The sequence below is a fragment of the Bombus flavifrons genome, chromosome 1, assembly GCF_040668555.2.
Source record: "Bombus flavifrons isolate JBK064 chromosome 1, iyBomFlav1_principal, whole genome shotgun sequence".
NCBI classification, from domain to species: Eukaryota; Metazoa; Arthropoda; class Insecta; order Hymenoptera; family Apidae; genus Bombus; species Bombus flavifrons.
In genome coordinates, this window is record NC_138442.1 from 22,303,784 (window position 1) to 22,320,571 (window position 16,788).

The 16,788-nt window shown below is 38.0% G+C and overlaps 1 protein-coding gene across 5 annotated transcripts in view; it reads left to right on the top strand.

The window, feature by feature from the left end:
* LOC138181958 (protein couch potato) overlaps positions 1-16,788 on the top strand; it is a 186,472-nt gene that overhangs the window by 141,320 nt on the left and 28,364 nt on the right. For 4 of the 5 annotated variants that reach the window (XM_069117379.1, XM_069117408.1, XM_069117392.1 and 1 more), the window contains exon 5: positions 1,308-1,449. In XM_069117379.1, coding sequence (XP_068973480.1) covers positions 1,308-1,449 — 142 coding nt within the window. The remainder of the gene's footprint in view (positions 1-1,307; positions 1,450-16,788) is intronic. The other variant, XM_069117386.1, reaches the window with a different exon arrangement.

Genomic DNA, 16,788 nt, shown 5'->3' on the forward strand with positions numbered 1-16,788 from the left:
AAAGATTAAGCGTACATCTATGAATTACTCACACACGTATACGTACGATCCTTCTTTTTTATCACACCACTGCAATTGACCTCACGCAATTTGCAATGTCTTTATAACCCTGTGTAACCGGTTACCTACGAGAGAGACTCGAAACATCCTCTTGTCGGATGGACACGTACGCTGAGAACAGCCTGAAACAGACTAACGAACGACCCACTTCTATCGATAGCCACTGTACTAACAGAGACACGGATATACAGACACTTACATGTATACACGCAGAAAACACACATACACACACCATCTTGTGCTAATTTTCCTGTAACTCCGTCACCCTTATTCATCCCCTATCGTCTTACTCTTACCCTACGCATCGTTTTATACGACACTTTCGTTGCCAGTCGTCAATCCGATGGTACAGTACTAGAACAATAGTAATTAAGATAGTAAATAGAGTTTCATTTACTTTTTGTTTAATTCTCGATCGATAATTTAGATATGGCTGATCGGGTTACACAGGCAATTACGTATAAGATTGCTTAAGTTTCAAGTATCTTATTTTTATTTTGTATTTTACATCTTGTACGATAAATCGTACGAAACAAAGAGCGTGAAACAATTAAATACCGAACTTGAATTATCCGGTGTGGGTTACCCAATTTAATATTACCTTGTATTTTATGCTTTGTACGATAATCTGTACCTATAAGACGGAAAATAGCAAACAAATTCAAATTAAACGAACAAAGTAAAATAGGAGAGCGAAATTAAATTGGATAACCTATTCCGATATAACCTATGATATAACCTGTTCTAGTAATCAATTCAAATTGTCGCGATCATCTACCAATCCCAATACCAATTGAGAATTCGGTTTTATTACTAAAGAAACCTTCTATTCGACGATTATCGACAAGCGTTTAAAACGTAACTAAAATCGCCTTGTAAAACTGTCGATCGCGAAAGCTTCAAAATTCCAAATTCACCGAGAATTGAAAATTCCTCTCCTCGACAAAATCACAAACGCTTTACCGCTATTTAGTAATGAAACCTAAAAGCGCGAGGTCACGAGTACCAAAAATTCTCCGCGTCTCGAAGCTATTTCTCTTCGAACCCTAATTCTAATTGCAGGCAAAATGCAACGAAAATCTACTTTGAAGCCTGGCTGGCGACGAAAGCGTAGATCGATAGAATTCCTTCGAGCGTAATTTTGCCGCCACTCACACTCTCTGTCTTTTCTCTCTTTGTTCTCCTCTCACCAATTCCAAGCATCCACGTGTGCTCCCGGTTTACTAATTTAGGGAATCTATTTGCAGCAGGGGGTTAGATTCGATCCTGATATGCCACAAACCATACGTTTGGAATTTGCAAAAAGTAACACAAAGGTTAGCAAACCCAAGCAACCAGCCGCTGCAGCAGCCACCTCGCACCCTGCTCTGATGCACCCTCTAACTGGACGTAAGTATGCACCGCCACTCGTTCACTCGCTGGATACGTCTCACTACTATTCTCACCCACTGCACCGAACTACAACGTATCTTCCTCCCTGTTGTTTCTCTATCTCTTTCTCTCTACTTCTTCCGCCACCACCCGTTATCTTGGAGCGTATCTTCCTCCTATTTCTTTCTTCTTTTTTTTTTTTTTTGTTTCTTTCTCTTCGTCCGACGTTCCCGTCCACCAACCCCACACGTCCTCGAGTCTGAACCCCTTACGACATTCGGTAATCAAGGTATCGGACAGCGTGGATGTAGTACGATAAAATAAACCATACCTTTGTATTATATTCGCGGTAGATGTTGCAGAGAGGGCATTAAGGAACGATAGCGTGAAATGTGAAAGGTTTGATGAATTTCTGTTCTTTCTTTAGGTTCTCGCGAACATGTTTCCTTTCGTGATGTTTAAATGCGTTTCTTTGGTCACGTTTGTCAATTTGTCGCAGATCTATGATTTTTATTTAACGAGTTAATAAATAGATGGTGTATGACAAGTGTGATTCTCGTCTAACAGATTATGTATTTGTTATTTAACTGTAGATATACCAGATCCATCGGGTCCTGCAGTTTTACTTTTGCAGTTAATAAAACCATTCGGCTGCTTTTGACGACGTTAACGTTGATTTTTATTCGGAGGAAAATACGATCGTACGTGGTTATTGATTTCAGTAATATTGCTTTGTATGGAACCTTCCATATTTGATATTTTATATAGACGACCATTGATAGCTCGATAAATTAATAGCCAACCAAATGACGAACATATTTGTTTCTTTGTAAAACTGGTACTAAATCTTAATACGTTATACGTATTTCGTGAAAAATTATAATGTTCTAATTATTAATAATCGATGACTTTTCTACGACTGAGAAACGTTCGACTTTCATAGCGTCGATTAAAATTCTTTTTCCAGTGTTAAACAGCGAATGAATCTAGCAATATCATTTTATAGTTACGTATGTATAAATATATTTATCTACTTACTCAAATTGCAAATCTCTGTTTAATGGACATTTTTCAGGCAATGAAATTTACATATAGTTTACTGCGAAGAATTTAAATTGCAACATTCATAAAATATATAGTGGGAAATTTAAGATTAATCGGCAAATTTCCTTAATTAATAAACCAACAATTAAATAACGGCATAATTTATTTAAAATTCGAGTTAGTGTCACGATCGAAGCGATTATTTTGACAGGTGTCTGAACAGAACATTAATATCAATCCCATTTCATATATTACCGAAATAGAACATACAATACCACCGTGGCAACATCGCCGGAAAATTAATTATCGTACTTCCACCGCTGTCCGATCAGTTTGATACGTGTGGGCATGCGTTTTCCTCGCGTTCTTTTTGGGTTACCTCGCGAAACAATAGAAGTCGATATTAACTCTATCGATCATCCATACAATCAACATTGGCGATGCGGTCGAACGTAACTAAAATTCGAACGAATAGAACAATGCGCTCTTTGTCAGAACGAAAAAGAGCCAAAAAGAGAAAGAGAAAACTCGAAAAATTGTTGCGTCCGTCCGTATCCTTGCCAGTGTTTTAATCGTTACTTTAAGCCATTAAACGAGTCTTTGACCCTTTGTACTCCTCTGATATTATCTCGAAATTATTTGTTTCTATTGCCATCGATAAACCATCGTACAAATAAATTCATGAACATTTGTTACCTCTTCTCCTCAAAGTAAAATTCCATGTTATAAAACGGTAAATTAAGCCAATCGTATGGAATAATTTACAGAGTGCAAAGGGTTAAATGAGAAAAAAGGAGCTAGAGAAAGATGTTTGTAAAACATAAAACTTGTAAAAGTTTAAATTTCTAAAATATTTTGCTATTTAAATAGGAGAAAAAAAAGAGCTAGAGAAAGAAATTTACAAAACCGAAGAGAAGGATTTACTTTTGAGAAAATTTCGTTCGGTATAGATTTCGCGTACGATGGCTAACTTTTTGAGTAAGAGTTAGAGTTAGGTCGCGTAGGACACGGAAGTAAATCGAGGATGCGTCTAGTGGAATGCGATGCGAATCGATCTAGGGAGATAAAAGAAACGGTGTGAAGCTCGAGTGGATTCCCTTTGGATGGTTGTTTTACATCGGTAATAAATATGCATTCGTGTCGGTATGATGAAGAGACTTCTTGAAATAAGGATAAGCCACGCGGTCAGGACAGTGAATTTTATTGGTCGACGTTCGATATCAACCAGTTGGACGATATCGATTACCGATAGGCTACGGCCACGTAAATATATAAAAACGTCAATTTTCCAACGATATCGAGACGATGGCTCGAAGTGGAAAAATTGTCTACGGATTTTACGATACGCGGCCAAGTCGTAAAACGTCGCTTGCTTCCATTTACCGGACATTTACCCACTGTAACGTACACTGCCGAATATTTCTGTGAATCGTAGGTTTCCCCTCTCGCAAATACCATTTATTTCATTCGTTTAACTTCAAAATTGTAATATTTCAGCCGAAATTAATCTTCCGATAAAACGTTTCTGTTAACAAAGGCAAGAGAATGCAGAAGTGGGAAAAGTATGAAAAGTATCAAATGATCCAATCGAACATACGATACTTGAAGATATATAGGAAGATGTGTAGATATCTATTTCACGTGGTAATATTTAATCGATACGATCAAGCGTAATTATTAATTATCCAATGTATAGGTAGTACATGATCAAGTTTAGTAATAGCGTTATAAATGATAGTATTAAATGTACAGTATTATACGCGTGAAATTTATGACACGCCTGATTATGGTTCGTTATATTCCTCTTGAAATAAACGGCGATACTTTCGGTGATACCGTGAGAAGCCAACCCGCTGTCAAACTGTCATCCAACTATCCTAAAGAAGCCCCTTCTCGGCACGGTAGGGGCTGGTCTCGAATTCGTGATCGATACCCCATACGTTTCTCGCGAACACAAACATCGGCTTTCGCTTCCTAATTAACACTTGGTAATTAACTAACGAATATTCTCTCATTCTTTCCTGTAATCTATGCTGGTTAATTCAATTTATTCGTTTGTTTAATTTAAAAGGATAGTGCACTGATCTATATTTCATAATTCCCTTATGAACGACAAAATCTAAGAACTCGTTATAGAGCACTTTCGACGATTCGAAAGTTATTAGTTGTAAAAAAAGATAATAATATTTCGCGACTCGTCTAGAAATTGCAACGTAAAATTGTCGTAGCTGTATTACCAATTACGGAATACTAGCGTTTATAAAAGATCATGATAAGAAGTATTCCTTTTAAATTCTGTTTCCACTTGCCAGTTTCTAAGTACCAGTAACTTATTAAGTGGAATATTCGATCAACCAAAAAATAGATTTATTCTCGCAACTTAATAAGCGATAATATCCACGCGGTTACTTATAAATAATTCGAAAATAAGATTAGAAGGAAAAGGAACTTGTCACTCCGTCGCTCTACTAATATTAGAATCCACAGTGGCAAAATGGTAAATTTTAAAGCGTTAAATATTCCTTAACCCAGATGCTATTTTTTAATATTTTCCAGATTAGTTTCGTTCTTTATTTGCAATTTAAATGGAATCTACTTCGATAAAATTTTGATATTCGTTTATTATCTCAACTGTAGAAATCGTGGAATGCCACGAAAAATCATGAAACTGACACAAAAATAATTTTACATTACGTTAAATAATCAATTTCCTGGAAAATTTAATTGACGCGAATACCTCACATTTTAAATATATTAATAATATTATTTCGAGAAATGTCGTAAGAAAAAATATTTAGGAAGATCTTGGTTAAATCGTACACTTAGTTAACAGGACGTTAAAATGTTCGCCCAATATGCGTCTTCTTCGTACCAAGTCTCCGTTGCGTAATAATTCATCAACCAATTGTATTAAGAAATTAGCAAGTTACTATTTACAGATTATAGACTTCTATAATCTTTCATCGAATGGAATAATCGTTTGCTTGAAAAATTGTTTTATTACCAAACTCGTTACCGTTGTACGAAAATATTTATTAGCATCAGCAATGTTTTAATATAATAATTTCTCGACTAGCGATATTAGTAAATTGACGAGTTACAAGTCGTAGTAAGGGTAGGTTACAGGTATTTCTTTGTTCACTTTTCATCGAATAGAATAATCGCTTTACTCGTATAATCTCGAATCGTCAAATTTGTTACACCGCTGTATAAAAATATTTATTAACGGACTGTGGATTTTCACGCAAGCTCGTATTTTCGAGAACGTAACGAAGAAAATGGAACGTAGGTAGAAAATTGTTTCGTTCACCAAGTATCGCAGAAACCACCGACTATACTTCGAATATCTTGTACATTTCTTCATATTACGCGCATCCTACGCAGCACTTTCGAATTTCCTATAAACGCGCAAAAGTCCGCGATCCGTAGCTCGTAACTCGTAAAACTTCGCTAGTGAATAATAGCTGAATTTTTTACAAGAGCGTCCATAGATGCAGAAGTAGCGCGAAACAAAGTTACCTGATCGAATCACGAGATAGGAAAAAAAAGTTGGTTAAATCGAACGCTTAAGAAGTTGCAGGAGAGGCTACTTGTGAATAAAACATGTCCGGTCGATCCGCGTACAGGAGACGCGGAGGCGCGAAAGCTATCGGGAGGAAAAGAATCGGGCGAGCATCGAGACCTTGGCGGACTGTGCGTTGAATTATTGAGAGCGCCCCGGTAAAAATAGCGCGATTTCCGCGTGAAAAATCGCAGCTACTTCGATTTCGAGCGTTATGCCGATAGGCGTGCGTCGAATTTCCCACGCAGAGCCGGTCGTGTACTCTCGTCGAGAACGTCGGCGAATTCTCCCCTTGAAGAACGATCTCTCGATGAAAACGAAAAGACGGAGGAAGGATCCGATTAAAGGAATATCGACGGTGTAATTGAAACGTCAATTCCTGTAGCGTGCGCGTACCGAAAATATCGAAGGATGTTGGTAAGTGGCCGATATAAAAATCGCACCGAGAACATCCTTTCTCTGCGTGGTGAGCGTCTGTGTGTTTCTCGCGGCGATCGAACGCAAAGAGATGGAAATAAGCGAGAAAAGAAAAAAGTTGCCTCGGACGATATGAGATGAGAATATAACCTGACGTAGACGTGAGTGTAAAGCAACGTACATCGCTCCCAAAACCAGTAAAAAAATTCGATTACCGCCGATCGCGTCGAGGTAGCTTCTGTTTCGTAAATAGTTAAAGCTAGGTTTGTTTTCGATTCGACATCCTGGTTATTTGGTTATTGCTACGTTCGTGCCTTTAAATATAGAATTTGAATATCGTTGAGAGGAACGGCGATCTTAAGAATTTGGTTTCGCATCGGTTACTTTGCGCGATAGTTTGAGATTCTATTAGGTATGTACACAGTCTGATTTTTGAGTTGCTATTTACCTCGTATTACAACTCGTCGTATCGCCGATCAACGGTGATTGTTTAAAATCGTTTGTTGATCTTACGGAGACAAGATTAGCCGAATAATTTGGCAATAGTTTTTTGCGTCTAATTAGGCGTGGTCTCCTTCGCTGATTTTAGTTCAATTTCAATCGATACTTGGAGCACACCGACAAGTTTCTTATTTCCATCTCGAGCGAAAAGAGAAATTCGATCTGCGCAAAGAAGCTAAAAGCTTAAATCCGTGAAGCGTCAACCCATTCGTTGATGCGACTAACACAGAAATAGAAATTAATCTCCATGAAACGAGAAAAAGAAACGACAGAGGTAAAGCGCTTTCTATTTTCCAATCCATATTTCTCTGGAGCATGAATGGAGGTACGGAGATTATATATTATGTATCAAAATACTACACTGCTCTTCTTAATTGAAATTACCATTTCGAAACTGAAATAAGCTGAAACTTTGTCGTTTCTTCTTCCTACGATTCAAAAATACTTCCTCGTTATTTCGTAACAAGCTGTACGATATAACTTCGTTCAAAGGTAAAAGATACGATTACAAGTTTCTTAAAAGGTAAAAGAACACGTGAAACTGTTGCGGATACCGACTACGATCCACGATCCAAGCGTTTTTCTTTCGTTAATTTGCTCGAACACGTTCGGTCTCTTTCTTGCGGCCGTGGCCATTGCGTCGTACGTCGAACAGCGACTTCGAACGTTTCAACGCGTTATATCGAAAAATCGAAAAATGCTGCGTAAGACGTTTCGACTAATTAGAGCGGTGTGTCTATGAAGCTTCGTCGTTCGTCCGCATCCAAATCTACTTAAAAGTATCTTTTCTTCTCGCAATTTTATTTTAGAATTCAAAGTTACTTTACATACGATATCATATCGCAATACTTGCTTGATCCTGTTCTTACGTCGTGCGTGTATTATACGAAGAAGAGATGAAAACGAGTAATCGGCGCCCATACGCATGCACGTTCTTCGACGTTCGCTTAGCTGCGTCCGCGAATTTTTCCAAAAGCTGAGAAGCGATTTTTCGCGGTGATTGCACTGCTCGTAACCGCGAACGAGTAGAACAATTATACTCGGAACGTGCTCGGCCAGCCGTGTTAATAAACCGTGACTCATGCGAGAAACTCCCGCGTCGGAATGGCGGAAACTGGCTTAAGAATCGCGCGAGGAAAAACGTTCCTCGATCGTCGATATATACATCGAGCTACGTGGAAACGTGGGATCGATTAAACGGGCAGTCCCACGGGAGCCGAAGCTCGTCACGACCTCGTAAACCGTTATTGAAAATAATTGGTAATCCGTTTCGATTCGGCGCGTCTGTGGGGGTATCTCGATCGAGGAACGTCTAAACGCTTCCGGGAAAAATGTACTCTTTTCATTAACGCTTTTAACAGTCGTCGGAATAAGGAAAGAAGCAGATGTAAATATAAAGAAAGTTTTGTTAAAGATAGATTTATTTTTACGTAACTATTGGTGACTTTGACTACGTAATATGTATACATATTATTACAAATTATACGATTTATAAATTAGTTGTTTAACGTAAATTTTCAATAGACGTAGAGCGTTTAATTTCTTTTACGTAATTTTTAAAAAGATTTATATTACGCGCGCCATTTAATCTTCCTCGAATGGCTTTTAACCAAATTTGTATTACGTACGCGTACAAATTAATTTCTCTCGGGTACTTGGTAACAAAATTTTATAAAAAAATTGTCAAACGAGAGACGCATAAAATATCCCACTTGTCACTGATTTACGGCGTATTTAATCTAAAAATCAACGGTGCGATTCGTTTTATAAATGCCACGCATTATACGTCGTCAAAAAATGGTACTGCAGTTTCGATCCGTTTTACGGCGAAGGAATACCGCCTTTGTAAAAAGTACCCACACAACTCTTTCATTTGCATACTTTTGATATTTTTATGAATACGTTTATCCTACTACTCGGTGTCCCTTCGTTTCAATCTCTTAGAAAGTCAATTGTTTACTTTAACCGTGCCAGATAACCGGCACAACGTTCGAATTAAAGGTGCATGAGGCGAACAACTGGCAGTCGAAGAAAATAATTCTGTTTTATTCGATATTCACAAGGATACGTGAATGCGGTTCTTTGTTACAAAAAGGAGATTTACGTTAGAAATGGAAAAATTGTGCGAAATTATGACCTAAATCTTGAACTTGTTCAGACCGTGTGATAAACAAAGCAATGGAAAAATTCCTTTTCTCCCTAAAAGACTCTGGAGTGATTATTGCAAGGAGTAACTATCGTACAACTTATCAGAAATAAGAAGATACAAGTTCCTGCCAAAAGTTTCGAATAGTACCCTGTGTGTTTGCTTGCGTATTTTGATCCAAATTTATATATATATACGCATACACACTCGTATTTTTCCCACGAAAACCCAGTTGGACTTTAATTCCAAATTTTACGAACCCAAAGGGGGAGCTTAAGAAGATTAAGAGGAAGCAAAGTTAAGTCAGACAATAATTTTCCACTGAAACTAGAATACTAACGAGCAAACCTATTAATAGTTAACACAGAGAGGGGAAAATCTCGCATTTTCACGCGCTGACAATTAACACCGTAAAATCAAACGGTAATGGATCTCGCAAAAGTTAAAACGATTCTTCCTAAATTTCTCAACTTTCTTACCTAGATACGTAATTATCGTTCAATTATTAATAACGTTAGTCGTTCGTCTCTGAGTTTATTCACCGCTCGAAAATTTGTTTGCAAATAGCACGGAATTCGCGATTTTTTAAATATCACGCTTCTAGTAAACTAAGGATACGTCGAACAGACTATATCGAGGTCGCGTCGTTGTTTATGTCGGTTATGTCGTTTAAAATCCAGCTGCGCAAGATTCTCGTGCATACGTGGATATCGAGCGAACCAACGACAACCTTCGACGTAGAACAGTTCACCTTGTGGCGTGCGAAAACTTACCCGACCGTGCATTTTTCGTGCGAGAACGTAGACGCGCGTTCCTCGCCGCATAAGTAATGCAACGCGTTATTGTTCGCGCACGATAGGCAACGAAAACGCGATCGAAGCGATCGTGACCGATAATCGCGATAAATCGACACGATTTCGCGCTTATTATGGTCTGGCTACTTAGGGAACTGTTCCACTGTAAAACGCGCTTCGCAATTTTTGACATTTTTTACAACGAATCTGTATAAATCTTCGCGTAAACACTTTGTACGTGCGTTTATTCGTGTTTCGGTAACATTCGGTAAATCCACGAACACGCTTGCTCGAAGGAACAAAGACTTTCGTTTCGTTTCGCGAAATTTCTGGCTGTTTCGTGCGTAATTGAATCGAAGATACTCTTAATTTTAGGATCAGGTCGATTCTAAAGCGTGAGAGAATAAGAAGAAAAGCAATAAGCGAGACAAAGACGACGACACTTTGAAACTCGATTGTCAATTTCTTTAATTTTCCGTACTCTTCCTGGGATAAAAGATAATAAATAGAAAAATCTCTCGAGTTGATTTTTATAGGAGTTATAACGACGCGTGCGCTAAGGATGCTCGTCGAATCAGACCTAATCGGACATGTTCCTCTCGTGAGGAATTCTTTTCCAGTAGCCTCTTGTAGTAATCTCTTTTACGAAACCTTAAAATTTATATTCGTTGAAATAAATCGCACAGAGGAACGATTATCGTATGTACGCCACAGATAAGAATGATCCGACAAACGGTAAACAATGAATTTTTGTTAAACGACGAATCTCTTTGAAACGTTCGTAATAACGTTCTTTGGCATCTAAACCGTTTCGACTCGAGCGTAATAAATCCCATTTTACCAATTCGTTCTATCGTTCCGCTTTACTCGCATTTTCCATTATATCGCCATCGTTTAACTACGTCGGGAAAAAAGTGATATCGTGTGTCGAACGATTCGACTGATTAAACGTAAAAGAGGGAAGAAGAGGAAAAGTAGGATAAAAAAAGGAGTTGGAGAAAAAAAGAAGAAAAGAGAGGAGAACGAGGAAGATAGTTGCGTGAATTTAACTCGGTTCCTTTGCCTTTGTTTCAACGCAAACACATAGCGAAGAGTTAGACCGGTTTTGCATTCCGTTGTACAAATGTTTTTCAAACACGTCCGTTCGCGTTTCATACGTTTCGTCTTTGTGTCGCCGCACAGCTACGATGATATTAGATTCTCCGGTTTTTGATGAAACAAAGGTGTCTCGTAACCTCTATTCGCCTGTTCTCTGCTGCTTCTTCCACTCTAGATACCTTCAATACCGTCCGCGTTAACGAGCGCGTTAACTAAACATTTTATTTAACGTGGTTGGTTAGCGCGCGTGTCTATCGAGTCCCTGTGGAAAAATAACAAGCTACTCCTTCGCTCGATCGATTTTCTTCGTAATCACGATTCAGTAATCTAGCTTCTTTGACATTAAATTACATCACTCGGCTGTTTTTTCATTCTTTAATTTCGACAATAATCGTAATCCGGAGTAATTGTCCCTGGAAGCTTTTAATTTTGCGAATAAGGCTAGGAATTTTAACCTTAAGTCTAGCGTTTATTTTACCAGCCTTTAAAATTACATAATATTCCTTGTTATTTATTGATATTCGGTGTTATATAATATTATATAAAATTGATACGATTATTATATAAAATAATATTATACGATAATAATCTTTAAAATCGATTCTATCGATCTTGTTCGTAATTAAGAGGTAGTAATATGTCAGTTCCTTGTTTTTACGTTACATCATTTGGTTGTTTCTTAACGTTCATGCCATGATTTTGATAATAACTGGAATCTGTGATAATCGTTTCCGCGAGTTTTACGTATGAAATGCGGAAATTTGATCTTTTTAACGTACTCCGCGTTTATTTTTCTATGGTCGATAACATTTCCCAAGTTTTTCAAACATTTATTCGGACAATTTTTAGATATTTATATTTTTAGATATTTCCTCTTCGAGATTTTAATTTTGCGAATGGAACGTGAAACCGTCCATAGCACCCATAGAACGGAACAACAACGAACGTAATTACAGTACGAAAGCTAAGATTGATCGGAATATGAAATTATTAAAAAACGATATGTGTTATTACGATGTTGAACGTCGATTTTTCATGGTCCAACGTTTCCAGTAAGGGAATAATCTCCGTATACTTCAGTTTCGCGATTTCTCAGGTTCGCTTAGGTCTACACAAGTGTCGTTGATCTTTCGATTTCGAACGCACGTCGTTGTATGTTTTAATAAGTTTCGTAATTGTTTCTCAGGTTTGCTTAGAGCCTCGCAGGTGTCGTTAATCCTTCGATCTCGATTACGCGCCATATCCGACTAAAACCGTAAGTACCTGTCGCTAGTTTTAAATCGCGTAATTACAATACGCGTCGAGCACATAACGAAGCGTAAGACGCGGTAATTCCACGAATTTGATTCATTTTTTCGGTAAGTTCTTTCGACGTTTTTCGTCTGACCTTTAAGCATCCGTCGGTGCTTTGCAGCGATAAAAAGTTCGACGGCCTTTCGCGGTTGAATTACTCGAAAAACCGGTGAAAAGCGTACGGAGGAAAACAGCGTGGAGTAAGCACTCACGCTCGTCGGAACTTACGGGTTCGCCGTGGGAATCCGTGGGTCAGCCTAAAATCAATAAAGCGCAAGGTCCTGCCACGTACGAAAAGCCCCGTTGGCGTGTGGTAAAAACCGGTGCCAGTGCAGGTGTGACGTGCCTCTCAATTATTTACCGTTCTCCCACCTCTCGCTCTTTCTCCTTTCTACTCATCGAAAAATCATTTTTCCTCTTCTTCCCTTTCTTGCGTTCGTTACGCGTTATCAGTTGCCAAGGATTTTCTTGTAAGTGGAAAATTTATGAGAAAAATTGAAAAGGGTAGAGTTTCGTTACCTTTTCTTGTACAAACGATGAACAGTATCGATGGTATAGATAAGAATAGACATCGAGGAAGTTGAAGGGATTAAAATTCTTAATTTCATTAGCAAAATTAAAAGCACAGAAGCTATTATCGTCGCAGATTAGAATTATTATCGAAATTACAAGATAAGCAAATGGCGTGCACAGAGAAAAATTCTTGTACCACAAATTCGGCTTAACTGAATGCGTAATTATTGTTCCAAATAAATATATAATCGTAATAAATACAACTCGATGTAACTCGAAACTTTGGAATTTTCGCGAATTCTTGCCGAAGAACCGTTGCGTTCGTGGAAAGAGTAGATTATAAAAGAAATTCCACGAAAAATTAGTTATTCCCCCAGGTGGCAGGAAAATCACTAATTACAAAGCACAATGCAGCCAGGTTGAACCACGCGCATCTCCATCGTCCGATCGCGCTGCAGCGTTATACAAAGCCGATGCTTTTTTGCGAGGCGCTGGCCATCCTAGATACGCCATCTTTCTTGGAACAGAAACGCGGCTACTATTAAAAATGCATAAAAGTAGCTCGTTAACAGGCCAGACTCTCTAACGATACGTAATTAGCAGATTATCAAAATCATTAACATTCAGCCGCGAGATTTAATGGATCTTAATAAGGAGAGAATTTAAAAGAAAATTAGTCGAACTTCGAAGGGACGATTACTATTGTCTGCTCGCGTATAGAAAGATTATCTCTTATCCGATCTGATAAGAAAAAAAAATGGAAGGAAATTGTTCCAAGGAATTTTTCTATGTAATCCAACGATGAAATACTCGGGCTACGACGGTAATCTCGCATCGCTCTACATCCAAAATTACTCCACCTAAAATCGTATTCCACGAATCCAACTATTCCCACGTAACGAATAATCGCACTTGCGAGAATTTCTCCTACTCCGTCATCGTTTCGCAACTCTACTTTCCAAGCATTCGTACCGAACTTTCTAGAAAATCGAGAATCAGTGATCGTCGGTGAACATTTATCGTTAAACCGCGAGCAGCCACAAGTATCAGTCCGTTATCAGCAACCACCTACCATCTCCATAAATCATCCCGATAAAAATCACGTTTCGTGAAATTCTTTAGCCACTCGTCGAACAAAAACGCTGAAACGCGCAGCTCGAGAAACAAGAAAACGTCTCTGAACTTTTTCGCTCGTGATTCGTGGCCAGCAAGAGAACGATTAATTATAAAGTTCGATGCTGCCAGGTTGCTCTAGATCTTAGCTCGCGATACAACGTTTTCCGCAACGTTGTATGAAAAGAGCGGCGGTTGTTGCGCAACCGTGGCCACTCTGTGCGATCTTTCTGGAATAATTGCCCGTTCGTGACGTATCGTCGGTCATGAGAAACAAACGGTTCCGTGGAAGCCGCTGCACGCCGATTTTCATTGATTTTGCCACGGGACGGCTAGACACTGCCTCCTCGGTGTAGCCGCGAATACAATACTTACGTGTGCAAGTGTCGAGCACTTCCGGTTCGTCGAGGGTAAAGAAGAGCCGAGACTCAAAGGGGAGCCGAACGGTTCCGTGGCAAACGACGAACCCTAGAAATCCTCCTCGCGTTACGCGAGAGGTCTTTATACTTTTTTCTTGCTTGGAGGGTTTGGAAATAAAGATCTTGAATAAGAGAATCGGAGATTTGTGGTTTTTCAGATGACGAATTAACCTTAACGTTAGTTGCAACGTTAGTCAACCTAAACTGAAGGAAGGGACTACAATAAATAAATAAAAGGAGCAATTAAGAGTTTCGAAGGAAAATGTGGTATACGATGGTATTTACTGTAGCGTTTATACGTACTAGTTAATTAAGTTCAAGTACATCGAGTTTCGTATCGTTTGATAGCACTTTCACGCGACTACAAAATTTTAATACTACAAAATTGAAACGTAGAACCTGATAAAAAGAACGCTCCGTTGGAGAATAAGATAACGTAGAAATACGTTTTAAAATAAATACGTTTTAAAGTAAATATTCGAACTTTCAAGTCACTTTTTCACTGAATCTTTCGATCGCTTGTAAAAATTGTTGGCGAAAGAGATTAAGAGGAGCGAAAATTTGTAGTTTTCGAGGTTATGAATTAAAAATTTCGAAGGAGAATGCGATACGAATATGAAAATCTTTAAATCGTGGCAACGATATAACGCGTATACTTGTACCTCTCTCTCCTTAAATCCTTGACTTGTTTATAAAAGTGGTCTATGAAAGAAGTTGAGACTCTACTACTATACTATACTACTTTCGATATCGTAAGAAGAAAAATAAATTTTTAATAAAGCACAAAAGATCGTATAGCGTCGGCGAGTCATCAAAGACGCGTAATTTTTACTCGTTAGGATATAAAATTTATCTGCCGCGATTTTCGCATCGCATCCACTCGAGATGATCGCGCGATCGCTTTAAATTGCTATTATTACTATTATTATCGTTAATTACATTGTTCGTTATAACGTGATAACGTAACATACGATCGCGTAAAGTGTTTGTTACATGAAAAATTCGAATAAAATTGGAATCGGGAGACACGCGCGGTACGATAGTCAGTTCTTCGTCAACCGGTAGTTTGAGTATATTTTACGAATATTTCGTGTCTCGAGTCAGGACTTAGTCGGACAAATGTACGAATTCGTCGAATTCTGTAATAATTGTTTACTTAGCGTGCAATACTTTTTCAAATCATTGTGATAGCAATACGAAACGTTATACATTCCGTTAAAACAAAACTCCTGACTCGATAAAAAATTCAAATGGCATTCGTTTTATTATTATTACTTTCTCGCGTAACATTTTTCTGGTATAACAGACAGTTTAAGAATAAAACTTCGAACGAACGAGTTAGGCGAATCGATGCCATTCCCAAAACGAAATATAGCAAAACTCGACGTCTGGTATTCGGTACAGTTAATCACCGTTTCCAAATCTTTTCCGACTCGTGATTCCAAGAAATTCATATTTCTTGCCTACCAATGATTACGTTCGATGATTGCGTCGTTTTATTACTATCCGATCTACTAATAATGTTGATATTTATAGCGGCGTAGAAACTTACGACCGATCTAATTACGCGTCGTATAAATATGTAGCCAAGAAGAAAGTAGGTGAAAAGAAATATTAAATAAAACATGGTATAATGACAGTAATGGCATTTATGAATGTACAAGTTTCATCGAGTAAAATTATCAACGTGATTTCTTATTTCTCCCCTTTTCTTTTCTTTTCTTTTCTTTTTTAATTAAAACGTAAACCTGGATGACGAACGATTACACTCCACTACGTACGCAATCGTATTGTGTCACGTTGTCCATTAGATACGTATGCGAATAGGAATGTTTTGATTGGCTACAATTGTTTCGCGATAATGATTCGAATTGCGTATAGCATGGTGGTACTTCGATTGATTTGCAATTCAAAGGTTTTCATTCAACTAGAGAGCATGGTTAACATGGTCGTGGAACAATGTGCTTATCGATCGAGCAAAAAGGTTTTCTAAATTTGATCATCTATCGCAAGAATTAATGCGAAATTTATCGGTTTGAAATTTTAAGCAAAAGTATTCGATAAAATTATTAATTAATGCAATTTTTCATTATTCATCGATGTAACTCTTCGTACAATTCAATTCAATTCCAAATTCGAGATTTAGAAAGCAAACTAGAATTAGTTTAATTAGAACTTAAACGGTATTGTGAAAAATATTCCTCATAAAGGAGAACAACATCGATCGGAAAAGTACGAAGAAATTAACGCGATACGCGTTTGTTCTAACGCGTCCTAACATGTTTGATCTGTCCAAGACTATATAGATGGACTGTATGGATGGACAATACCTTGAACTACTCTTAAACAACGTAAGCCTCCGTCAAAACGATACAAACAGATCGATAAAGACTGGCAATTCTTTTCATCAAGAATAAACTACACGCCGAATAAATTACTCGTTGAACCGTGAACTAT